A 27759-nucleotide genomic window follows, 5' to 3' on the forward strand; every position below is an offset into this window, starting at 1 on the left:
AGCTTGCGTTGGTTTTTCCTCGAAGAGGAGAGGGTGATGCAGCAAGTGTAGCATAAGTATTTCCCTCAATTTTGAGAACCAAGGTATCAATCCAGTAGGAGGCTCCTCAAAAGTCCCATGCACCTACACAAACAAACTGAGAACTCGCAACCAACGCAATAAAGGGGTTGTCAATCCCTTCACGGCCACTTGCGAAAGTGAGATCTAATAAAGATAGTATGACAAAATAAATATATTTTTGATATTTTATAATATAGATGCAAAAAGTAAAGATGCAAATAAAAGTAGATTGAAAGCAAATATGATAAGAGATAGACCCGGGGGCCATAGGTTTCACTAGAGGCTTCTCTCAAGATAGCATAAGTATTACGGTGGGTGAACAAATTACTGTCGAGCAATTGATAGAAAAGCGCATAGTTATGAGATTATCTAGGCATGATCATGTATATAGGCATCACGTCCATAACAAGTAGACCGACTCCTGCCTGCATCTATTACTATTACTCCACACATCGACCGCTATCCAACATGCATCTAGAGTATTAAGTTCATAAGAACAGAGTAACGCATTAAGCAAGATGACATGATGTAGAGGGATAAACTCATGCAATATGATATAAACCCCATCTTGTTATCCTCGATGGCAACAATACAATACGTGCCTTGCAACCCTTTCTGTCACTGGGTAAGGACACCGCAAGATTGAACCCAAAGCTAAGCACTTCTCCCATGGCAAGAAAGATCAATCTAGTAGGCCAAACCAAACTGATAATTCGAAGAGACTTGCAAAGATAACTCAATCATACATAAAAGAATTCAGAGAAGAATCAAATATTATTCATAGATAAACTTGATCATAAACCCACAATTCATCGGATCTCGACAAACACACCGCAAAAAGAGTTTACATCGAATAGATCTCCACAAGAGAGGGGGAGAACATTGTATTGAGATCCAAAAAGAGAGAAGAAGCCATCTAGCTAATAACTATGGACCCATAGGTCTGTAGTAAACTACTCACAACTCATCGAAGCGGCAAGGATGTTGATGTAGAAGCCCTCCGTGGTCGATTCCCCCTCCGGCAGAGTGTCGGCGAAGGCTCCAAGATGGGATCTCACGGATACAGAAGGTTACGGCGGTGGAAATTGTGTTTCGTGGTGCCCCTGGATGTTTTCGGGGTACGTAGGTATATATAGGAGGAAGAAGTACGTCAGTGGCCGCCCGAGGGGCCCACAAGACAGGATGGCGCGCCCTACAGGGGGGCGCGGCCTCCTATCTCGTGGGGGCCTCGGGTGCTTCTTGACTTGCACTCCAAGCTCTCCGGATCACGTTCGTTCCAAAAATCACGCTCCCGAAGGTTTCATTCCGTTTGGACTCCGTTTGATATTTCTTTTCTTCGAAATACTGAAATAGGCAAAAAAAACAGCAATATGGGCTGGGCCTCCGGTTAGTAGGTTAGTCCCAAAAATGATATAAATGTGTAAAATAAAGCCCATAAACATCCAAAAGGGGTAATATAATAGCATGGAATAATCAAAAATTATAGATACGTTGGAGACGTATCAACAGCCCGGGGATGTCTCCTCCTTCTTGATCCAGCAAGGGAAGAGAAGAAGTTGAGGGAGAGCTCCGGCAGCATGACGGCGTGGTGGTGGAGCTTGTGGTATTTCTGCAGGGCTTCGCCAAGCTCTACGGAGGAGGAGGAGGTGTTGGAGGAGGGAGGGGCTGCGCCAGGGAAGGGGGTGTGGCTGCCCTCTCTCTCCCTCACTATATATAGGGGAAAGGGGGGAGGAGGAGGCGCCCTAGGGTTCCCTAGGGGAGGGGCGGCGGCCACCGGGAAAACCCTAGATGGGTTTGGGCGCCCCCACCCCTAGGAAACTTGCCCCCCAAGCCGGGATGGGAGGCACCCCCACATCTCCAAGTTATGTGAGATGGGGTGGGAGGGGCGCTCAGCCCCTTAGTGGGCTGATGTGCCCCCTCCCCTTGGCCCATAAGGCCCCCCAACGCTTGCCGGGGCTTCCGAAACCCCTTTCGGACATGCTGGTCGTCACCTGGTACCCCCGGAACAATTCCGGACTCCAATACCCTTCGTCCAATATATCGATCTTCACCTCCGGACCATTCCGGAGTTCCTCGTCACGTCCGGGATCTCATCCGGGACTCTGAACAACCTTCGGTAACCACATACTATTTCCCATAACAACTCTAGCGTCACCGAACCTTAAGTGTGTAGACCCTACGGGTTCGGGAATCATGCAGACATGACCGAGACATCTCTACGACCAATAACCAATAGCGGGATTTGGATACCCATATTGGCTCCCACATGTTCCATGATGATCTCATCGGATGAACCACGATGTCGGGGATTCAATCAATCCTGTATACAATTCCCTTTGTCAATCAGTATGTTACTTGCCCGAGATTCAAACGTCGGTATCCCAATACCTCGTTCAATCTCGTTACCGGCAAGTCACTTTCTTCGTCATACGGAGTGACAAATCCCAGTCTCGATTCGTGCCAACCCAACAGACACTTTCGAAGATGCCTATAGTGTACCTTTATAGCCACCCAGTTACGTTGTGACGTTTGGTACACCCAAAGCATTCCTACGGTATCTGGGAGTTGCACAATCTCATGGTCTAAGGAAATGATACTTGACATTAGAAAAGCTTTAGCAAACGAACTACACGATCTTTGTGCTATGCTTAGGATTGAGTCTTGTCCATCACATCATTCTCCTAATGATGTGATCCCGCTAACAATGACATCTAATGTCCATGGTCAGGAAACCATGACCATCTATTGATCAACGAGCTAGTCAACTAGAGGCTCACTAGGGACATGTTGTGGTCTATGTATTCACACATGTATTACGGTTTCCAGCTAATACAATTATAGCATGAAAAATAGACAATTATCATGAACAAGGAAATATAATAATAACCATTTAATTATTGCCTCTAGGGCATATTTCCAACAGTCTCCCACTTGCACTAGAGTCAATAATCTAGTTCACATCACTATGTGATTGTGATGAATCCAACACGTATGGTGTTTGATCATATCTTGCTTTGTGAGAGAGGTTTATTAGTCAACGGGTCTGAACCTTTCAGATCCGTGTGTGCTTTACAAATCTCTATGTCATCTTGTAGATGCAGCTACCACGCGCTACATGGAGCTATTCCAAATAACTGCTCTACTATACGAATCCGGTTTACTATTCAGAGTCATCCGAATTAGTGTCAAACTTTGCATCGACATAACCCTTTACGACGAACTCTTTTACCACCTCCATAATCGAGAAAATTCCTAAGGATAAGTTTGACCGCTGTCATGTGATCCATTCCTGGATCACTCCTGTACCCCTTGACTGACTCATGGCAAGACACACTTCAGGTGCAGTACACAGCATGGTATACTGTAGAGCCTACGTCTAAAGCATAGGGGACGACCTTCGTACTTTCTCTCTCTTTTGTCGCGGTCAGGTCTTGAGTCTTACTCAATACTCACACCATATAACACAGCCAAGAACTCCTTCTTTGCTGATCTATTTTGAACTCCTTCAAAATCTTGTCATGGTATGTATTCATTTGAAAGTACTATTAAGCGTTTTTTATCTATCCTTATAGATCTTGATGCTCAATGTTCAAGTAGCTTAATACAGGTTTTCCATTGAAAAACACCTTTCAAACAACCCTATATGCTTTCCAGAAATTCTACATCATTTCCGATCAACAATATGTCAACAACATATACTCATCAGAAATTTTATAGTGCTCCCACTCACTTCTTTGGAAATACAAGTTTCTCATAAACTTTGTATAAACCCAAAATCTTTGATCATCTCATCAAAGCGTATATTCCAACTCCGAGATGCTTACTCCAGTCCTTAGAAGGATTGCTGGAGCTTTGCATACTTGTTAGCATCTTTTAGGATTGACAAAACCTTCTGGTTGTATCACATACAACCTTTCCTCAAGAAAATTGTCGAGGAAACAATGTTTTGACATCCTATCTGCAAGATTTCATAAATAATACAGTAACTGCTGATACAATTCCAACAGACTCTTAGCATCACTACGAGTGAGAAAGTCTCACCGTAGTCAACTCCTTGAACTTGTCGGAAAACATCTTAACGACAAGTCGAGCTTTCTTAATGGTGATACTTACCATCATTGTCCGTCTTCCTTTTAAAATCCATCTGTACCCAACAGCCTTACGACCATCAAGTAGTTCTTCCAAAGTCTATACTTTGTTTTCATACATGGATCGTCTCGGATTTTATGGCCTCGAGCCATTCGTCAGAATCCGGGCCCACCATCGCTTCTCCATAGCTTGTAGGTTCATTGTTGTCTAGCAACATGACCTCCAAGATAGGATTACGTACCACTCTGAAATAGTACGCATCCTTGTCGACCTACGAGTATTGGTAGTGACTTGATTTGAAGTTTCGTGATCACTATCATCAGCTTCCACTTCAATTGGTGTAGGCGCTACAGAAACGACTTCTTGTGCCCTGCTACACACTGGTTGAAGTGATGGTTCAATAACCTCATCAAGTCTCCACCATCCTCCCACTCATTTCTTTCAAGAGAAACTTTTCCTCGAGAAAGGATCCAGTTCTAGAAACAATCACTTTTGCTTCCGGATCTGAATAGGAGGTATACCCAACTATTTTGAGTGTCCTATGAAGATGCATTTATCCGCTTTGGGTTCGAGCTTACTAGGCTAAAACTTTTCACATAAGCATCGCAACCCCAAACTTTTAAGAAATGTCGGCTTAGGTTTCTCTAAACCATAGTTCATATGGTGTCATCTCAACGGAATTACATGGTGCCCTATTTAAAGTGAATGTGGTTGTCTCTAATGCCTAACCCATAAACGATAGTGGTAATTCGATAAGAGACATCATGGTATGCACCATATCCAATAGGGTGCAGCTATGATGTTCGGACACACCATCACACTATGGTGTTCCAGGCGGTATTAGTTGTGAAACAATTTCCACAATGTCTTAATTGTGTACAAAACTCGCAACTCAGATATTCATCTCTATGATCATATCATAGACATTTTATCCTCTTGTCACGAAGATCTTCAACTTCACTCTGAAATTGTTTGAACCTTTCAATAATTCAGACTTGTATTTCATTAAGTAAATACACTCAGCATCTACTCAAATCATTTGTGAAGTAAGAGCATAACCATATTCACTGCGTGCCTCAGCACTCATTGGATTGCACACATCAAATGTATTACTTCCAAAAAGTTGCTCTCTTGTTCCATCTCACTGAAAACGAGGTCTTTCAGTCATCTTGCCCATGTGGTATGATTTGCATGTTCAAGTGATTCAAAATCAAGTGAGTCCAAATGATCCATCTGCATGGAGTTTCTTCATGCGTATATACCAATAGACATGGTTCGCATGTCTCAATCTTTTCAAAAAAATGAGTGAGTCCAAAGATCCATCAACATGGAGCTTCTTCATGAGTTTTATACCAATATGACTCAAATGGCAGTGCCACAAGTATGTGGTACTATCATTACTTTTGGTACGAACATGTGTATCACCACGATCAAGATTCAATAAACTCATTTTAGGTGCAAGACCATTGAAGGTACTATTCAAAAAAACAGAGTAACCATTATTATCCTTAAATGAATAACCGTATTGCGATAAACATAATCCAATCATGTCTATGCTCAACGCAAACACCAAATAACAATTATTTAGGTTAAACACCAATCTCGATGGTAGAGGGAGCATGTGATGCTTGACCACATCAACCTTGGAAACACTTCCAACACATATCGTCATCTCACCTTCAGCTGGTCTCAGTTTATTCCATAGCTTTTTATTTCGAGTTACTAACACTTAGCAACCGAACCGGTATTTCAATACCCTGGTGCTACTAGGAGTACTAGTAAAGTACACATTATAATGTATATCCAATATACTTCTGTCGACCTTGCCAGCCTTCTCATTTACCAAGTATCTAGGGTAGTTCTGCTTCAGTGATCATTCCCCTTATTTCAGAAGCACTTAGTCTCGGGTTTGGGTTTAACCTTGTGTTTCTTCACTAGAGCAGCAACTGATTTGGCGTTTCATGAAGTATCTCTTCTTGCCCTTGCCCTTCTTGAAACTAGTGGTTTTACCAACCATCAACAACTGATGCTCCTATTTGATTTCTACTTTCACGGTGTCGCGAATATCTCAAGGATCATCATATCTATCCCTAATATGTTATAGTTCATCACGAAGCTCTAGTAGCTTGGTGGCAGTGACTTTGGAGAACCATCAGTATCTCATTTGGAAGATTAACTCCCACTCGATTCAAGCGATTGTAGTACTCAGACAATCTGAGCACATGCTCAACGATTGAGCTTTTCTCCTTAGTTTGCAGGCTTAAGAAACTTGTCAGAGGTCTCATACCTCTTGACGTGGGCACTAGCCTGAAATCCCAATTTCAGTCCTTGGAACATCTCATATGTTCTGCGATGTTTCAAAAACGTCTTTGGTGCCTCAATTCTAAAACATTTAGCATTACGCACTGAACTATCATGTAGTCATCAAAACGTGTATGTTAGATGTTTGCAACATCCACAACCGACGCTCGAGGTTCAGCACACTGAGCGGTGCATTAAGGACATAATCTTTTTGCACAGCAATGAGGACAATCCTGAGTTTACAGACCCAGTCCGCATAATTGCTACTGTCAACTCTCAACTAAATTTTCTCTAGGAACATATCTAAAACAGTAGAACCAAAGCATGAGCTACGACATAATTTGCAAAGACCTTTTGACTATGTTCATGATAATTAAGTTCATCTAGTCAAATTATTTAATGAACTCCCACTCGGATAGACATCCCTCTAGTCATCTAAGTGATACATGATCCGAGTCAACTAGGCCGTGTCCGATCATCACATGAGACGGACTAGTCATCATCGGTGAACATCTTCATGTTGATTGTATCCACTATACGACTCATGTTCGACCTTTCGGTCTCTTGTGTTCCGAGGTCATGTCTGTACATGCTAGGCTCGTCAAGTTAACCTAAGTGTTTTGCATGTGTAAATCTGGCTTACACCCGTTGTATGCAAACGTTAGAATCTATCACACCCGATCATCACGTGGTGCTTCGAAACAATGAACTTTCGCAATGGTGCACAGTTAGGGGAACACTTTCTTGAAATTTTATGAGGGATCATCTTATTTATGCTACCGTCGTTCTAAGCAAATAAGATGTAAACATGACAAACATCACATGCAAATCATAGAGTGACATGATATGGCCAATATCATCTTGCGCCTTTGATCTCCATCTTCGAGGCGCGACATGATCACCTTCGTCACCGACATGACACCATGATCTCCATCATCGTGTCTTCATGAAGTTGTCTCGCCAACTATTGCTTCTACTACTATGGCTAATGGTTAGCAATAAAGTAAAGTAATTACATGGCGTTCTGATTGACACGCAGGTCATACAATAAATTAAGACAACTCCTATGGCTCCTGCCGGTTGTCATACTCATCGACATGCAAGTCGTGATTCCTATTACAAGAACATGATCAATCTCATACATCACATATCATTCATCACATTCTTTTGGCCATATCACATCACACAGCATACCCTGCAAAAACAAGTTAGACGTCCTCTAGTTGTTGTTGCATGTTTTACGTGGCTGCTATGGGTTTCTAGCAAGAACATTTCTTACCTACACAAAAGCCACAACGGTGATATGCCAATTGCTATTTACCCTTCATAAGGACCCTTTTCATCGAATCCGATCCGACTAAAGTGGGAGAGATTAGCACCCGCTAGCCACTTTTATGCAACAAGTGCATGTCAGTTAGTGGAACCTGTCTCACGTAAGCGTGCGTGTAAGGTCGGTCTGGGCCGCTTCATCCCACAATACTGCCGAAACAAGATAGGACTAGTAACAGTAAGAAAATTGAACAAACCAACGCCCACAACTACTTGTGTTCTACTCGTGCATAGAATCTACGCAATAGATCTAGCTCATGATGCCACTGTTGGGGAACGTAGCAATAATTCAAAATTTTCCTATGTATCACCAAGATCCATCTAGGAGATTCTAGCAACGAGAGAGAGAAGGATGAGCATCTTCATACCTTTGAAGATCGCTAAGCGGAAGCATCACTAGAACGCGGATGAGGGAGTCGTACTCGCGGCGATTCAAATCACGGAAGATCCGATCTAGCGCCGAACGAATGACGCCTCCGCGTTCAACACACGTACAGCCCGGGGACGTCTCCTCCTTCTTGATCCAGCAAGGGGAGAGGAGAAGTTGAGGGAGAGCTCCGACAGCACGACGGCGTGGTGGTGGAGCTTGTGGTATTTCTGCAGGGCTTCGCCAAGCTCTATGGAGGAGGAGGAGGTGTTGGAGGAGGGAGGGGCTGCGCCAGGGAAGGGGGTGCAGCTGCCCTCTCTCTCTCACTATATATAGGGGAAAGGGGGGAGAAGGAGGCACCCTAGGGTTCCCTAGGGGAGGGACGACGGCCACAGGGAAAACCCTAGATGGGTTTGGGCGCTCCCACCCCTAGGAAACTTGCCCCCCAAGTCGGGAGGGGAGGCTTCCCTAGGGGAGGCGCCCCCACCTCTCTAAGTTACGTGAGATAGGGTGGGAGGGGCGCTCAGCCCCTTAATGGGCTGATGTGCCCCTCCCCTTGGCCCATAAGGCCCCCCAACGCTTGCCGGGGCCTCCGAAACCCCTTTCGGACATGCTGGTCGTCACCCAGTACCCCCGGAACAATTCCGGACTCCAATACCCTTCGTCCAATATATCGATCTTCACCTCCGGACCATTCCGGAGTTCCTCATCATGTCCGAGATCTCATCCGGGACTCTGAACAACCTTCGGTAACCACATACTATTTCCCATAACAACTCTAGCGTCACTGAACGTTAAGTGTGTAGACCCTACGGGTTCGAGAACCATGCAGACATGACTGAGACATCTCTCCGGCCAATAACCAATAGTGGGATCTGGATACCCATATTGGCTCCCACATGTTCCACGATGATCTCATCGGAAGAACCATGATGTCGGGGATTCAATCAATCCTGTATACAATTCCCTTTGTCAATCGGTATGCTATTTGCCCGATATTCGATCGTCGGTATCCCAATACCTCGTTCAATCTCGTTACCGGCAAGTCACTTTGCTCGTTCCGTAATGCATGATCCCGTGACTAACTACTTAGTCACATTGAGCTCATTATGATGATGCCTTACCGAGTGGGCCCAGAGATACCTCTCCGTCATACGGAGTGACAAATCCCAGTCTCGATTCGTGCCAACCCAACAGACACTTTCGGAGATGCCTGTAGTGTACCTTTATAGCCACCCAGTTACGTTGTGACGTTTGGTACACCCAAAGCATTCCTACGGTATCCGGGAGTTGCACAATCTCATGGTGTAAGGAAATGATACTTGACATTAGAAAAGCTTTAGCAAACGAACTACACGATCTTTGTGCTATGCTTAGGATTGAGTCTTGTCCATCACATCATTCTCCTAATGATGTGATCCCGCTATCAATGACATCTAATGTCCATGGTCAGGAAACCATGACCATCTATTGATCAACGAGCTAGTCAACTAGAGGCTCACTAGGGACATGTTGTGGTCTATGTATTCACACATGTATTACGGTTTCCAGCTAATACAATTATAGCATGAACAATAGACAATTATCATGAATAAGGAAATATAATAATAACCATTTTATTATTGCCTCTAGGGCATATTTCCAACACCGGGAGGATCCTCGGGCGGGATGAGCCTCAGGTGGGAAGTAACTTAGACTATTACATGCATATATTACTAGTCTAACTACCTTCATAGTGGGTAGTAATAATGTAATATACATGTGGTATCATGCAAACCTTCATTTCTTTAGATGTAGACTCATTTTGCATTCGGATGTGTTATACTACAATAACATATTATGTTACTGCAAACACCTCTCTCCTTGTTAACTATTTGGTACATAAGTAAACTTGCCTCGTGGTGCATTATGTTACTAGCTAAGTTATTCATGCTATGACCAATCTTATTGGCGTTCTCTCGCCTTTACTTTTGTATAATTTTCTTGCTTTTGTATTATTGTACTATACACGACACACAAATATAAGAGAACATTTTAGTCTGTTCTTTTTCATTTGAAAACCAATTGTATTACAAGTCTCTCTTTTTTATGTAGGACTCTGAGGAGAAAGTTGTGTCATGGCAAAAAACTGCTAGTAGATGGACATGCCATTTAGTTTATTTATAACCAATATGTTATGTTCCACAACCCATTTATGTCCTTTGCCACACCATATTCTCTGTGTCATAGCCACAATCACACGGTTTGATGTGCAACAACAATATTTAGTCGATGAAAGCAACACTCACACAATTTTCAACGATGACGTGAAATTTAACAAAACATTGTCCATTTTTCTTAAACAGTGTTCCAAAAGCACACATCTCTGTATCTTTGCAAAACTCAAAACCACACATGTTTAGCTCATTTTGAGGGTATTTTGCCCAATTTTGGGCCCACTCGTCATCGTTCATTTTGTTCAATTTGTCCCTCCTAGTCGACTCGTCACCTCCTTTGGCTTAACACCTAAAGATGCATTTTGTCTTTTCTGTCACCTATCTTTCTATTCCTTCTCTCAAAAATTTAGAAGAGTCATGACAGTGCCCTAGTTCTCCCCTGCAGGCTAACATTATGCCAACCCTCAACATCGCCACCGATCGCCATCGTCCCAATCTCGCATCAGTTGGCTTTCATCCAGTGGTTAGTTTAATTCCACCAACCTCCAAAATTACCAGGTGTGTCACACACCCTACGGATGCCCCCTTGATGTTTGGGTTTCGTGGTGGTATGCTCACCATCAGTCACACACACACACACACACACACACACACAGAGAGAGAGAGAGAGAGAGAGAGGCAAGAGGACGCGGATGATGGTGACATCACAAATTTCTCGTTGGGGTCTATCGTGTTGGTGCGACAACGGAATGGGTCGTGGTGGTCCGGGAGGATCCTCGGGTGGTATGAGCTTCTAGCCTCACATGTGAGTCGACTGATCCAAGCAACTTGGAACCCATTGAATGTACTGAGCCACTTTCACTTGCTTTTGATTTTAACACAATGGTGGTTCAAGTGGCCACCAGTTGCTCGACAGTTTTGAAGATCATCAATGAAGGAAACTCTTATTCCTATGGTGCCATATCAAGGAGTTTATGACGAAGTAAAAAAATGTTCCGGCAAGTTTCTTTGCGTCATGAAAATCGGTCGTGCAATTTAAGGCTCATAATTTAGCTACAACTAGTTGTAGCTTGGAGTACGGACAACGAGGCTGGCTTAGCTTGGAGTATGGACAACGAGGCTGGCTCACCCCTTCTCCGAACATAAATTATATCCCTATGGACAATATGCAAAAGAGCTACTCCGCGGAACCCAAAGATTTTGATTTCTCATAAATGCCAGTTGCTTTAATAAAAAGAGAAGACAAAATACCACATTTTGAGTTTTTCCCCTTTTCTTGTTTCGTCTTGGGCCCACATGTCAGCTTTTATTTTCGACCGAATTGGCCCTCCTCATCGGTCCGTCAACTGGTCTAGCCGACCACCTGACAAAACACCTAAACACACGTTTGGACCTTTGGCTCTGTCCTTCCGAGTTCAGACCGTGTGCCCTTCTTCCCTCAAGGAAAAAAAAGTAAAAATACCGCCCTGTCCGTGCCCTAGCTCTACCGCCGGCCGGCCCTTCACCGCCGACCGCCGACCGCCGACGTCCCAATCCCGCGCGAGTTGGTTTCAGCCAGCGGCTAAGTTAATCCCACCAGCGTGCCGCACGCCCTGTAGATCCGCCCCTGAGGATTAGGTTAGGTTTGGTGGTGGCCTGGTCGCCATGGGGCGGAGCTCGGGGGGAGAGGGAGGAGGAGGAGGAGAGGGGCAAGGGGAGGTGGATGGCGGCGGAATCGCAGACTGCTCGCCGGGGACCATCGTCTGGGTGCGGCGGCGGAACGGGTCCTGGTGGCCCGGGAGGATAGTCGGTCAGGACGAGCTCGCGGCGTCGCAGGTGGTGACGCCCAGGACGGGAACTCCGGTCAAGCTACTCGGCCGCGAGGATGCTAGCATGTAAGCTTTCCTACCATTCCCTCTTATATGTTTTTTTGCCCTAATTTATCTAGATTAAGAGATTGACCTAGGGTCAGTTGATTCTCAGCTATTCATTAGATAAGGATTTGTTTGGTTCGGGAATGACATGGAGATACTTAGGCACTCTTTGATTCACAGGATTCACAAAACGTAGGAATAGGAAAAATACAGGATTGGAGTGACATGCCCACTTGAATACTATAGGGTTCGCAGGATTCACAAAATGTAGGAATAGGAAAAAAAATACAGGATTGGAGTGGCATGCCCACTCGAATCCTATAGGGTTTGCAGGATTCACAAATTGTAGGAATAGGAAAAAAAAATACAGGATTGGAGTGGCGCACCCACTTGAATCCTATAGGATTAGCACAGAGTATTTGATTTCACAGGAAAAATAGAGGAACTGTAAAATGAGGTTGGAGTGGATGCTTGATTTCCTATGAAATGTAGTAGACATGATTCCTTAGGAAAAATTCCTATAAGATTCAATCCTATGAATCAAACGACCAAATGCAGGAAAAATTCCAAAGGATTATAACCCTCCAAAACTCATATGAAATTCCTTTGAATCAAATGAGCCTTGGGTTGCTGTTCCAAACGCTATTAAATCAACAAATGGAGTATTTTAATCATGGGAACAAACTTTTATAGATACTGTGACTTCCACATGTTTGAATAAATGGTTTGACATTATTTCGGCAATTACTCACTCTAGATTAATAAATGGGTAACAAATGCGAGTGCTAGGCTGCTTTACGTCACGTGTCTTGTGCGTGCCAGTCTTGGAATGGGCGTTGCATGAAATAAAACATGACTAAAGTATGAAACAAAAGTTGATGCGCTGATTGGATTCTGCCATGGCAGTGGCAGTCTTTGGGATAATCTTAAGAGCATTGTGGTAAATACATTATTTTAGCCTTTTATTTTGTATGTTCTGTGATTCTGTCTATTGGATTTATGGTGTATTGAATAGTGTAGTCTGATGAAGTTCTTGATATTTTTAATATATAGCCGGGAAACTAATCTATGAATCCTTGGCAGAGTTGTTTTTTGCACTTGCATGATTTTATGGGTGGCCTTTACCTTTCATCGCATTCACTAAACAAGCTGTATAACGAAGTGGAAAAAAGTATTGGTGGATGAATTGGTAGAAAAAAAAAGAATTAGATAGGCACTGGAAAAGCAAAGAAAGATTCTTTGTCCTTGAAAAATCATGCAAGAAGCGAAGCATGTAGATTTTTGTTGCACCAAAGTGCTCAACCAACCTCAAAGCTCAGTTTGAAACCCTAAACATAAGGCGGCGCAGAAGCACGGTATTTAGTCATCCCCGACATGGGTGTTTTCTGCTTTTATTCACGACCTCATGAAAAATATGCACTAACCAGCCTGACTAGTTATAGTGTGTGCCCAACACTCTTAACTTTGCCACCAAGTTGGCCGCACTGATAAAAACTCATGATAAATACCAACAGAAACAATCTCTAAAATAAACTCTCTTGCCAATTAAAAAAATCTCACCAAGACATCTCTGATTTCTAAAATATTAGACCGACTCAAATAGGTACCAAAAATATCAGACTTCCTTTGGGCGCCAGTTCCTTCTTGGTGGACCCCATCCAAACTCATGCAATTCCATGTAAGAACCCTTGTGCACGTCGCCCCTGATTGATCGGGTGGTCATGACCGTTCAAATAAAAGGCAACAAAATCCTGTTCTATTCAAACCGACCAGATCTCATATTTCCTTTTAGATAGCTGCAACCATAACTATCCTATATTTTTGATTAGAAAACATTTTTGTTCAACCTCATGCACATGCACAACTAAGCCTCTTTCTCATATGCATGCACACATACGTGTTTCTTTTTTACGTGACTATGCTAGAGTCAGGTCCGCTTTAGCTGATTCTGCTGTGATCATACACACTCAAAGTCGTGGATACGTTAGACTTCTTCATGTCCAGCAGACTGCACTCGGGCACGACTGCATCATCTTGTCACCTTCCTAATCAATTTTTTGAAAAAACATTGGCTTGTAGACATCTCTGATTCTTAGGGTCCACTTTCTACATCAACTTGCGGTGCACAAATAGCTGGCTCATACAGTCCATCAACAACGATTGTGGTTGGGGTACACATAGCCGTATCAGATTACATTTTCTTACAAGTTTCGCTGACTAATTTCTTGCTTAGATGATTTTATTTATGGAGTAGTTTTCTAGTCACTATTAAATGGATCAGATTCTTGTTTATTCTTCTACTTCTTATTCATGGATCCCAAGTATGAAATTAGTTCTCCATCTGAGAGTAAGTACATAAGAATGTTAAAGAATTAGTTTCAAGTGAGTTTTTAATTCACAATGATAACAGGCAAACTGCTGATTGCACAGAGTACTCAATATTACCTGCTAATGATTTGGCTTTCAACAGAGCTTCCAGTTTGATTTCTGATTCTTTCTGTAATGATTCATTTCTTCCTCTCTTTGTCAGTGACTGGTATAACCTGGAGAAATCAAAACGTGTCAAGGAATTTAGGTGTGGAGAGTTTGATGCTTGTATTGAGAAGGCAATGGCTTGTCAAGGAACTCCTGTAAAGAGAAGAGAAAAGTATGCTCGTAGAGAAGATGCTATTCTTCATGCTCTTGAATTGGAAAGAAAGCAGCTTGCATTGAAGTACCAGAACCAAGGTTTCAGGGCAGATGACAGCTGCAGTATCCTCTTTGCTGACACAGGGAGGGAGTTTGACGACTTTCCTTCAGAATATTACTCAAGAAACAACGTCCAGGAACCTCAGTTGCATTTGCAAAGCTCAGCATCTCAGCAACGCGTAGATCTCAGCACTACTCGTTATAAAAGCAAAAAGAGTAAAAAACAGAAAGAGGATAACTCTGTTCGCCTTGGTAAAACAAAAGAGTGTGAAGAAAAGTTTATTCATGCTGGTTCAAAAAGAAACTTGTCAGGATCTCTTGCTCTGGAAGCTTCAGGGAACACTCTCAGTAATTACGTCAATGGCTTTTCCCTTTCAGGACATATGCAAGAAGGATCAAATGTAGAGAGCAGTGAGAAAAATACAGCCCTGAAAAAGAGAAGATTAGAAGAAGCTATTTTTGAGGCATCTGTTGTCAAAAAACATGATAGATGCAGGCCACTTGCTCAAGTTGTACAGAGTAGCGTCAAATTTCCTCGCTCTTTTCAGTGCAATGATGATTCTGGAACTGTTGTAGTTGAAGGAGGGAAAGATCCTTTGCCTGCTATCTGTCAGGTGAAAAGAAGTGGTGCCACATACCTGTCTGCTGATTCTGGTGATGCACATAGCCGTGACTTCATACCTGTTAAGCAAACAATATTAACAGAAGCTCATCGTGAGACAGAAAGTTACCTGAAGCAGGAGGATACTCTTCTCAAAGAGCAAAAATTTCCGGACTTTGTTGAGAAGCAAGAATCTGATTCTTCAATGAGTTTATGTTCAGATACTGAGACAGAAGATGACGCTGAACTTCTGCAAAGTAAGTGCCTCATTGCTACATGTCTTTTCTTTGGATTTTGATTTTGTAAGACACAACAATAAATAATTTATGCCCCTGCTTAGGTTGTCAAATATTGATGCCTAATGATATTTTAGGGATGTTGTAGGATCAATTATTGCCGATCATGCAATTACTTAGTTATGCGTGAGTGTGGGGCTGAACTGTTGCAAAAATCGAGTACAGCTCATTTCTACTATGCTACCTAGTGCCGTGTACGTCTATTTTGTTGGTGCACTTCTTTTATGGAAGTTTGTTGATTAAACTTTGTGCTTTGAGATATGCTAAGTATACTTGTTCATGTTTGTGTTTTGCTACAATAACATACAACCTCCACCTTTGTCTTGAACTTATGATGCTTGATTCCAGTGACTTCCGTAACATTTCTTACTGGATATTTGTCCTTACTTGATCGCATTCCCTTTGTTGATATTATTGGCAGGGTATGCTAAGGTACAATCCCCTGAATCAGATGCATGTGATCCTAATTCCCTCCAGGTTTCTAATAAGTCAAGGCATGCAAATGATATTGACGACGATGATGAGATGAACTTTTCTACTCATATTCCTCAGCAAAATGTCTTACTAGGTGAGGATGGTTCTCCTGAGTTAGGTGTTTCCCAGTGGCATATGAAAGGTAAACGCAACCGGCGCACTGCAGTAAAGAGACCAATAGGGAAGACGGATGAAAATCTGTCATTAGATAGCTCAAGTAGTTTCATGAAGGGGCTGCTCAAAATGGCCAATAAAGGTGACTCTAAAGTTGAGATTATTGATGCGTCTAGCCATCAGCCGTTTGGTCAAAGTTTTCCTGAGAACCAAGAAGGGTTGGATTGTGATCATGATGAAGCAGATTTGGTTGACAAGGCCGTGAGTCATTCAGGAGTTAACAGATACCATGGTAAAGATTATCCCTTATCTTCAGAACCTATCAGAGATATTGGACGAAGTTACACTTCTTTCAACAACTCTGAAATTTCTTGCAAGACCACTTTGCTAAGTAAAAATGGCAATCAGATAACCTCTATTGGTCAGAAGGCATGTGGGGACGGATCTTCATTGTATCAACAAAATCATGGCTCACATCTTGGTTACATTGGGCCGGTGTTGTTTAATGTTGACCTGAAGGTACAGGCTAACTATCAAGGTGAGCACGTCCCATTGGTTTCTTTGATGAGCAGACTGGATGGCAAAGCTATTGTTGGACACCCTATCCAAGTTGGAATTCTTGAAGAAGGTTCAATGGACAGGCTTATTTTGGGCAGGGATCTTGTTCTGGAAAATAGCACAGCAGCACCATCTGCTTGGCCAACAGGCAGAAGGACTGTTATGCCAAGAGTCCCACGTTTGAATCCATCACGAGCAACCTTAGATGGCAATGCCACCGATGAGCAGGGGGTCAAGCATGCAAAGAAAAGCACCACCAGTGTCCGGAGGCCATTTTCGCAGAAATCTCAAAAGAAGCCCTCTGGCTTCAAGAAAGCAAGCTCACCAAGCAAGAAAACCAGACCCCTTTCATCCATTTCCATTGGGAAAAAGTCTCACAGAGAAGGTGGCCAGGCAAAGGCACATAGGCGCAGCGATGTTCTGGGTGGTCTATTGAAATCAGATGGAGCAATTCCGCTGGTCACATGTGTCCCCGCAAAGGTTGTGTTCAGTAGGATAATCGAAGCAGTTGGCAGGCCATCCCATGCTCTTGCTCACCGTGCTAGAAAGGCCAGTCCCGCGGTACGGGATCCACCGTAGGTCTTTTGGCTATGCTGGTAGTACGAATGGTTGGCATGGCTTGACCTGGCTCAGGCTTGCAGCTGTTGTATGTACAATTCCCAAAGTCCCAAACTGTCGATACCTCAAAACCGTTGTTGATCTCTGACTGTCCGTCCGGTGGCTGGTGTGAAGATCGAAAACTGTTTTTGTGTTCAGATTCCGAAGCCTTGGCTAGGCAATCTGATGGAAGGAGCTTTCTTCAACAAAGGGGCAACCAGAGTGGTGGCCAACGTTTTGGAACTGGCTGCCTCTCTCTTTTGTACTGTGAAGGTGCTGACTTTTGTGTTTGATATGTATCTACATAGTTTACCTTTGTTGTTACGTTACATACATAGCCAACAGCCCAACAGGTCAATAGTATGTTATATGTAGAAGTTTATATCCAGACTTTGGAGTCATGCTTCACCTGTATAGAAGCATATGTAGGTTAGTGGATGTGATACACAGAATACCAGCTTCAAATGTTGTGAACACAATCAAAGCTTTCCGTATGTCAATAGTATATGTTACTATTACAGAATCTGCAGTGCTGTGTTGCTGGCATTGTTGCCATCGTCGTTGTTGTTTGCTGTATTTTTCTTGGTTAAAACTGCCATGGTATTTTCCATCTGTCTGTCCCTGTGGAAGGTGGGACCAAGCGGTTATTACGAAGAGTGTAAAAAAAAGTGGTTATTACATTCCCTTCATATTTTGGTAAAATATACCTAGGCCTTTTTGGTTGGAAGTTGTAAAAGACCACGAGTCTGTGTTTGTGTAGAGCAGCAAACAATTGGAAGTGGCTGATTACCGGATTACCATAGAGTAACATTTGGGATTTTGTGTTCATTGCTGTGGCTAATTACCCGATTATCATGTGTCTGTGAGTAAAAGTACTTTTCTTTCCTCTTCAAGTCCCAACCCCCTTGATAACCTAGGTTTTTCCCTTGCCAAATCCCATTCCATTTCAATTGCTGGTGTAACACGATGCTATCACGTCCTAGTTCACCTCCGTGAAGGGACTGTGTCACTAACACAAACGATCTGTAAAATATACCTAGGCAGAATCGGTTGGGAGTTGTAAAAGACCATGAGTCTGTGTTGGTGTAGAGCAGGAAACACTTGTTAGACGCGATAGACGTGTTCGATTTTGTCGTTATCAAAACATAGAGTAACAATTGGAATTTTGTGTTCGTTGCTACGACTAATTAGCCGATTACCATGTGACTATGAGTAACAGTACTTTCCTTTCCTCTCCAAGTCCTAACCCCCTTGATAACCTAGGGTTTTCCCCTTGCCGAATCCCTTTTATATATAAGCCTGAAATGTTGCAAAGTTCCATTTTCATTGCCGGCGTAACATGGTGCTGTCACGCTCAGTTCAACTCGGTGACGGGACTGTGACACTAACACAAACGATTTGTAAAATATACCTAGGCCGAATCAGTTGGAAGTTGTAAAAGACCACGAGTTTGTGTTTGTGCAGAGCAGCAAACACATGGAAGTGGCAGACATGTCCGATCTTGTCGTTGTCAAAACATAGGGTAACATTTGGAATTTTGTGTTCGTTGCTACGGCTAATTACCCGATTACCATGTGACCGTGAGTAAAGGTATTTTCCTTTCCTTTCCAAGTCCCAACCCCCTTGATAACCTAGGATTTTTCCCTCGCAAAATCCCCTTTATATATAAGCCTGAAATCTTGCAAAGTTCCATTTCCATTGCCGGTGTACACGGTACTTTCATGGCTCAGTTCATCTCCTTGAGGGCCTATGTCACTAACACAAACGACGTGTAAAATATACCTAGGTTGAATCGGTTAGAAGTTGTAAAACACCACGAGTTTGTGTTTATGTAGAGCAGTAAACACCTGGATGTGGCAGACGTATCCGATCTTGTCGTTGTCAAAACATAGAGTAACATCTGGAATTTTGTGTTCGTTGCTACGACTAATTCCGTGATTACCATGTGACTGTGAGTACAAGTACTTTCCTTCCCTTTCCAAGTCCCAACCCCCTTGATAACCTAGCCTTTTCCCCTTGCCAAATACCCTATATATAAGCCCGAAATCTTGCAAGGTTCCATTTCCATTGTCGGTGTAACATAGTACTTTCATGGCTCAGTTCACCTCCATGCCGGGCCTATGTTAGTAGCACAAACAATTTGTAAAATATACCTGCCCTGAATTAGTTGGAAGTTGTAAAACACCACAAGTATGTGTTTGTGTAGAGCAGCAAAGACCTAGAAGTGGCAGATGTGTCCGGTCTTGTCGTTGTCAAAACATAGAGTGACATTTAGAATTTTGTGTTCATTGCTACGGCTATACATGATTACCATGTGACCGTGAGTAAAAGTACTCTCCTTTCCTCTCCAAGTCCCAGCCCAGTTGATAACCTAGGGTTTTTCCCTTGCAGCATCTCCATTATATAAGCCAAAAATCTTGCAAAGTTCCAATTCAATTGTCGGCATAACACAATACTCTCACGGCCCAGTTCACCTCCATGACGGGCCTATCTCATTAACACAAACGATTGTGAAATATACCTAGGCTGAATCGGTTAGAAGTTGTAAAAGACCACAAGTCCGTGTTTGTGTATTGCAACAAACACCTGGAAGTGGCAGACGTGTCCGATCTTGTTGTTGTCAAAACAGAAAGTAACATTTGGAATTTTGTGTTCGTTGCTACGACTAATTACCCGATTACCATATGACTGTGAGTAAAAATACTCCTTCCCTCTCCAAGTCCCAACCACCTTGATAACCTAAGTTTTTCTCATGCCAAATCCCGTTTATATATAAGCCCAAAATCTTGCAAAGTTCCATTTCCATTGCCGGTGTAACACGGTACTTTCATAGCTCAGTTCACCTCCATGACCGGCCTATGTCACTATCACAAACTTTTGTAAATACACCTAGGCTGAGCTGGTTGGAAGTTGTAAAAGACCAATAAAGTAGCAAACACCTGGAATTGGCAGATGTGTCTGATCTTGTTATTGTCAAAACATAGAGTAACATTTGGAATTTTGTGTTTGTTGCCACGGCTAATTACCCGATTACCATGTGACTATGAGTAAAAGTCTTTCCTCTCCAAGTCCCAACCCCCTTGATTACCTAGGTTTTTTCCCTTGCCGAAACCCCTTTATATATAAGCCCAAAATCTTGCAAAGTTCCAGTTTCATTGCCGGCGTAACATGGTACTGTCACGGCTCATTTCAACTCGGTGATGGGACTGTCTCACTAACAAAAGCGATCTATAAAATATATCTACGCTGAATCGGTTGGAAGTTGTAAAAGAACTCGAGTTTGTGCTAGTGTAGAGCAACAAACACATTGAAGTGGCACATGTGTCTGATCTTGTCATTGTCAAAACATAGAGTAACATTTGGATTTTTGTGTTCGCTGCTACGGCTAATTACCCGATTACCATGTGACTCTGAGTAAAAGTATTTTCCTTTCCTCTCCAAGTCCCAACGCCCTTGATAACCTAGGGTTTTTACCTTGCAAAATCCCTTTATATATAAGCCTGAAATCTTGCAAAGTTCCATTTCCATCGCCGGTGTAACATGGTACGTTGATGCCTCAGTTCACCTCCGTAACGGGCCTATGTCACTAACACAAATGATCTGTAAAACATATCTAGGCTGAATCGATTGGAAGTTGTAATAGACCATGAGTTTGTGTTTGTGATTGTTGTAAACACTTGGAAGTGGCAGACGTGTCTGATCTTGTCATTGTTAAAACATAAAGTAACATCTGGAATTTTGTGTTCGTTGCTACGACTAATTACCCGATTAAAATGTGTTTGTGAATAAAAGTACTTTCCTTTTCTCTCCAAGTCCCAACCCCCTTCATAACCTAGGTTTTTCCCTTGCCCAATCCCCTTTATATATAATCCCAAAATCTTGCAAAGTTCAGTTTCCATTGTCGATGTAACACGATACTTTCATGGCTCAGCCCACCTCCGTGCCGGGCCTATGTCACTAACACAAACGATCTGTAAAATGTACCTAGCTTGAATCGGTTGGAAGCTGTAAAAGACCATGTGTCTGTGTTTGTGTAGAGTAGCAAATACCTGGAAGTGGAAGACGTGTCCGATCTTGTCGTTGTCAAAACATAGAGTAACATTTGGAAATTTGTGTTCATTGCTACGACTAATTACGTGATTACCATGTGACTGTGATTGAAAGTACTTTCCTTTCCTCTCAAAGTCCCAACCCCCATTATAACCTAGGGGGTTTCCCTTGCCGAATCCCCTTTATATATAAGCTTGAAATCTTGCAAAGTTCCATTTCCTTTGCTGGCGTAACACGAGATTGTCACGGTTCAATTCACCTCCGTGACAGGACTATGTCACTAAAACAAACGATCTATAAAATATACCTAGGCTGAATCGGTTGCAAGTTGTAAAAGACCACAAGTCTGTGTTTGTGTAGAGCTGTAAACACCTGGATGTGGTAGACGTGTTTGATCTTATCATTGGCAAAACATAGAGTAACATTCAAAAATTTGTATTAGTTACCCGATTACCCTCCAAGTCCCAGTCCAGTTGATAACCTAGGGTTTTCCGTTGACGAATCCCCTTTATATATAAGCCAAAAATCTTGCAAAGTTCCATTCAATTGCTGGCATAACACGGTACTGTCATGGCTCAGTTCACCTCTGTGATGGGCCTATGTCACTAACACAAACGATCTGTAAAATATACCTAGGCTAAATCAGTTGGGAGTTGTAAAAGACCACAAGTTTGGGTTTATGTATTGCAAAAAACACCTAGAAGTGGCAGACGTGTCCGATCTTGTTGTTGTCAAAACATAGAGTAACATTTGGAATTTTTTGTTCGCTGCTACTGTTGGGAAACGTAGCATCCAATTTCAAAAAAAATCCTATGCTCACGCAAGATCTATCTAGGAGATGCATAGCAAAGAGAGGGGGAGAGTGTGTCCACGTACCCTCGTAGACCAAAAGCGGAAGCATTAGGTTAACGTGGTTGATGTAGTCGAACGTCTTCACGATCCAACCAATCCAAGTACCGAACGTACGACACCTCCGTGTTCAGCACACGTTCAGCTCGATGACATCCCTTGAACTCTTGATCCAGTAGAGGGTCGAGGGAGAGTTTCGTCAGCACGACGGCGTGGTGACGGTGTTGGTGTTGTGATCCGTGCAGGGCTTTGCCTAAGCACTATGATGCTATGATTGGAGGAGTAAACTGTGGAGGGGGGGGGCACCGCACACGGCTAAGAGAACAATTGGTGTGCCTTTGGGGTGCCCCCTGCCCACGTATATAAAGGAGGGGGGAGCCGGCATCCAGGAGGGGCGCGCCATGGGGGGAGTCTGAAGGAAATATGCCCTAGAGGCAATAATAAAGTTATTATTTATTTCCTCATATCATGATAAATGTTTATTATTCATGCTAGAATTGTATTAACCGGAAACATGATACATGTGTGAATACATAGACAAACTTAATGTCACTAGTATGCCTCTACTTGACTAGCTCATTAATCAAAGATGGTTGTGTTTCCTAACCATAGACATGAGTTGTCATTTGATTAACGGGATCACATCATTAGGAGAATGATGTGATTGACATGACCCATTCCGTTAGCTTAGCACTTGATCCTTTAGTATGTTGTTATTTTCTTCATGACTTATACATGTTCCTACAACTATGAGATTATGCAACTCCTGTTTACCGGAGGAACACTTTGTGTGCTACCAAACGTCACAACGTAACTGGGTGATTATAAAGGAGCTCTACAGGTGTCTCCAAAGGTACATGTTGAGTTGGCGTATTTCGAGATTAGGTTTTGTCACTCCGATTGTCGGAGAGGTATCTCTGGGCCCTCTCGGTAATGCACATCACTATAAGCCTTGCAAGCAATGTAACTAATGAGTTAGTTATGGAATGATGCATACATAACGAGTAAAGAGACTTGCCGGTAACGAGATTGAACTAGGTATTGAGATACCGACGATCGAATCTCGGGCAAGTAACATACCGATGACAAAAGGAACAACGTATGTTGTTATGCGGTTTGACCGATAAAGATCTTCGTAGAATATGTAGGAGCCAATATGAGCATCCAGGTTCCGCTATTGGTTATTGAACGGAAACGTGTCTCGGTCATGTCTACATAGTTCTCGAACCCGTAGGGTCCGCACGCTTAAGGTTTCGATGACATTTATATTATGAGTTTATGAGTTTTGATGTACCGAAGGTTGTTCGGAGTCCCAGATGTGATTACGGACATGACGAGGAGTCTCGAAATGGTCGAGACATGAAGATTGATATATCGAAAGCCTATATTTGGATATTGGAAGTGTTCCGGCTGAAATCGGGATTTTACCGGAGTACCGGGAGGTTACCGGAACCCCCCGGGGGCTTAATGGGCCATAGTGGGCCTTAGTGGAGAAGAGGAGAGGAGGCAAGGGCTGGGCCGCGCGCCCCTCCCCCCCTAGTCCGAATAGGACAAGGAGAGGGGGGCGGCGCCCCCCCTTTCCTTCCTCTCTCTCCCTCCTCTTTCCCCCTTCTCCTAGTCCAACAAGGAAGGAGGGAGTCCTACTCCCGGTTGGGGTTGGACTCCCCCCTAGGGCGCACCACCCCCTTGGCCGGCCCCCTCCTCCACTCCTTTATATACGGGGGAGGGGGGCACCCCATAGACACAACAATTGATCTCTTGATCTCTTAGCCGTGTGCGGTGCCCCCGTCTACCATAGTCCTCGATAATATTGTAGCGGTGCTTAGGCGAAGCCCTGCGACGGTAGAACATCAAGATCGTCACCACGCCGTCGTGCTGACGGAACTCTTCCCCGAAATTCTGCTGGATCGGAGTCCGGGGATCGTCATCGAGCTGAACGTGTGCTAGAACTCAGAGGTGCTGTAGTTTTGGTGCTTGATCGGTCGGGCCGTGAAGATGTACGACTACATCAACCGCGTTGTTCTAACGCTTCCGCTTTCCGTCTACGAGGGTACGTGGACAACACTCTCCCCTCTCGTTGCTATGCATCACCATGATCTTGCGTGTGCGTAGGAATTTTTTTGAAATTACTACGTTCCCCAACAGTGGCATCCGAGCCAGGTTTTATGCGTAGATGTCATATGCACGAGTAGAACACAAGTGAGTTGTGGGCGATATAAGTCATACTGCTTACCAGCATGTCATACTTTGGTTCAGCGTATTGTGAGATGAAGCGGCCCGGACTGACATTACGTGTACGCTTACACGAGACTGGTTTCACCGTTACGAGCACTCGTTGCTTAAAGGTGACCGGCGGGTGTCTATCTCTCTCACTTTAGTTGAACCGAGTGTGGCTACGCCCGGTCCTTGCGAAGGTTAAAACAACACTAACTTGACAAACTATCGTTGTGGTTTTGATGCGTAGGTAAGAACGGTTCTTGCTCAGCCCGTAGCAGCCATGTAAAATTTGCAACAACAAAGTAGAGGATGTCTAACTTGTTTTTGCAGGGCATGTTGTGATGTGACACTACTAGGGAAAAGCCTAGCAGTAGCACGGGTTTTGGGCCTCTCAGTAGCGCGAGGACATGCGCTACTAATAAGGCGCTACAACTAACGTATAGTAGTAGCGCCTGTTGTCCCACGCTACTGCTATACATGAATAGTTGTAGCGCTGTTTAGAAAAGGGCGCTGCTGATATTATCTGCAGCGATGTTTACCGGGAAGCGCTATTGGTAATGCGGCGCTACTGCTAAATTTCCCCCCTCACTACTACTAGTTTTATTAGTTTTTTTCCTACATATTTGTTTTTGTATTTGTTTTGTATTTGAATAGGCTTTATACAATAATCTTTAGCATATCATACACATACGAATGTAATCATAGCATATACATACAATTAGTCTCATCAAATCCTGTCATCATCATAATCATCATCCAACACAAAGTGGTCTCTCGTCATCATCTCGAAAATAGCGATACAAGTCTTGATTACTTGCAAATACATCGTCATCCATCTAAACAATGGTATACGCGAGAAGAGCTATCACTTTGAGTACATGAGTTCGTATCCCTCTCTCGCATTAGCGTGAACCTAAACTAACTACTGCCTGTCACTCGGAAACCGGAAACCGGTACACCTGGGCCTGACACTCCGGCCACTTGTCGTATATATACTCCTGGCGTAGAACTTATTCACCATCGATGATCTATGCACCTGCATCGTCACATGAGTCGATGATATGCAACATATATAGTTGAGCAACAAAAAGAGACAGACTTGGCAAAAATAGAAACAACATATCATAAGCATAAATAACAAAGTTCATCGTACCCCAAAATGCCCTAACTAGAGTGATTTTCGCTAGTCGAGGAGGAGGACGGTTTAATTACATCACAAATAAAGTTTCACCATGCATAACTCAAAGTTTTGTCATACAGAAAGTATGGACTAAACGGACACATTGTCATATATCGACAATCACTCCAACATGTCGTTCCATCCATCCATGTCAGGGAGATAGTCCCCGAGCCTAGTGAAAGGCTTCCGGTCGAGACACTGAGCGGCTACCCATGTTCGGACGTCTTCCCGCGACATTTGTCCTTCTTCATAGAACATCCCTGTTTTTCCAACGATCTCCTTCATGATGATTTGGGCAAGTTCGCGCTGGATGTGATAGAACTCGGCTTGAAGTCGATGATCCTCGATATCTCCTACGTTCTTTGCCCATTGCAGAATATGGGCATCGCCGGATCTAGGTGACATGTGAAGGTTCTGGTGATCCCGTCTGTACTCCAGCATGTGGTGTAGGACATAGAATCCATCATTAAGAGAATCGTTCGGTTGCTGGATGCAGCAGAAGTCGGTCTTATGGCCGAAGGCGACCCTGCCACCCCTTCTCTTATTGTCCCTAACCTCTCCACCCCTTGCTTGGTAGTAAAACATAGCACTGTCGAGAACATCCTTGATGTGGGTGTAATCCTTTTTGTAAATGTTCTTCGACGAGTCCAAGTAAAGAGTGTGGGAGAATCGGGGGTATAGTGTTGGGGAACGTTGCATAAAATAAAAAAATTCCTACGTTCACCAAGATCAATCTATGAGTTCATCTAGAAAAGAGAGAAGGGAGTGCATCTACATACCCTTGTAGATCGCGAGCGGAAGCGTTCAAGAGAACGAGGTTGAGGGAGTCGTACTCGTCGTGATCCAAATCACCGGAGATCCTAGCGCCGAACGGACGGCACCTCCGCGTTCAACACACGTACGGTCGGCGTGACGTCTCATCCTTCTTGATCTAGCAAGGGGGAAGGAGAGGTTGATGAAGATCCAGCAGCACGACGGCGTGGTGGTGGATGCAGCAGGGATCCCGGCAGGGCTTCGCCAAGCGTCTGCGGGAGGGAGAGGTGTAGCAAGGGGGAAGGGAGGCGCCAAGTGCAAGGGTGCGGCTGCCCTCCCTCCCCCCTCTATATATAGGGTCCCCGGGGGGGCACCGGCCCTAGGAGATGGGATCTCCTAGGGGGGGGGGGCGGCGACCAGGGGGGTGGCTTGCCCCCCAAGGCAAGTGGAGGCGCCCCCACCCTAGGGTTTCCAACCCTAGGCGCAGGGAGGCCCAAGGGGGGCGCACCAGCCCAACAGGGGCTGGTTCCCCTCCTCACTTCAGCCCATGGGGCCCTCCGGGATAGGTGGCCCCACCCAATGGACCCCCGGGACCCTTCCAGTGGTCCCGGTACAATACTGGTGACCCCCGAAACTTTCCCGATGGCCGAAACTCGACTTCCCATATATAATTCTTTACCTCCGGACCATTCCGGAACTCCTCGTGACGTCCGGGATCTCATCCGGGACTCCGAACAACTTTCGGTTTGCGGCATACTTATATCTCTACAACCCTAGCATCACCGAACCTTAAGTGTGTAGACCCTACGGGTTCGGGAGACACGTAGACATGACCGAGACGGCTCTCCGACCAATAACCAACAGTGGGATCTGGATAGGGATCTGGATACCCACGTTGGCTCCCACATGCTCCTCGATGATCTCATCAGATGAACCACGATGTCGAGGATTCAAGCAACCCCATATACAATTCCCTTTGTCAATCGGTATGTTACTTGCCCGAGATTCGATCGTCGGTATCCCAATACCTCGTTCAATCTCGTTACCGGCAAGTCACTTTACTCGTACCGTAATGCATGATCCCGTGACCAGACACTTGGTCACTTTGAGCTCATTATGATGATGCATTACCGAGTGGGCCCAGAGATACCTCTCCATCATGCGGAGTGACAAATCCCAGTCTCGATCCGTGTCAACCCAACAGACACTTTCGGAGAAATCCGTAGT

General features: G+C 44.0%; 1 protein-coding gene across 1 annotated transcript; it reads left to right on the top strand.

Moving 5' to 3' along the window:
- The first annotated feature begins 11688 nt into the window (after window positions 1–11688).
- Window positions 11689–18006, top strand: LOC123046591 (uncharacterized protein At1g51745). The gene is made up of 3 exons (XM_044469986.1): window positions 11689–12176; window positions 14686–15701; window positions 16162–18006. Exons 1-3 carry the CDS (start codon window positions 11947–11949, stop codon window positions 17463–17465), a joined length of 2550 nt encoding a protein of 849 aa, XP_044325921.1. The 5' UTR covers window positions 11689–11946; the 3' UTR covers window positions 17466–18006.
- The last annotated feature ends 9753 nt before the right edge of the window (window positions 18007–27759 follow it).

This window comes from Triticum aestivum, chromosome 2B, assembly GCF_018294505.1.
Source record: "Triticum aestivum cultivar Chinese Spring chromosome 2B, IWGSC CS RefSeq v2.1, whole genome shotgun sequence".
NCBI classification, from domain to species: Eukaryota; Viridiplantae; Streptophyta; class Magnoliopsida; order Poales; family Poaceae; genus Triticum; species Triticum aestivum.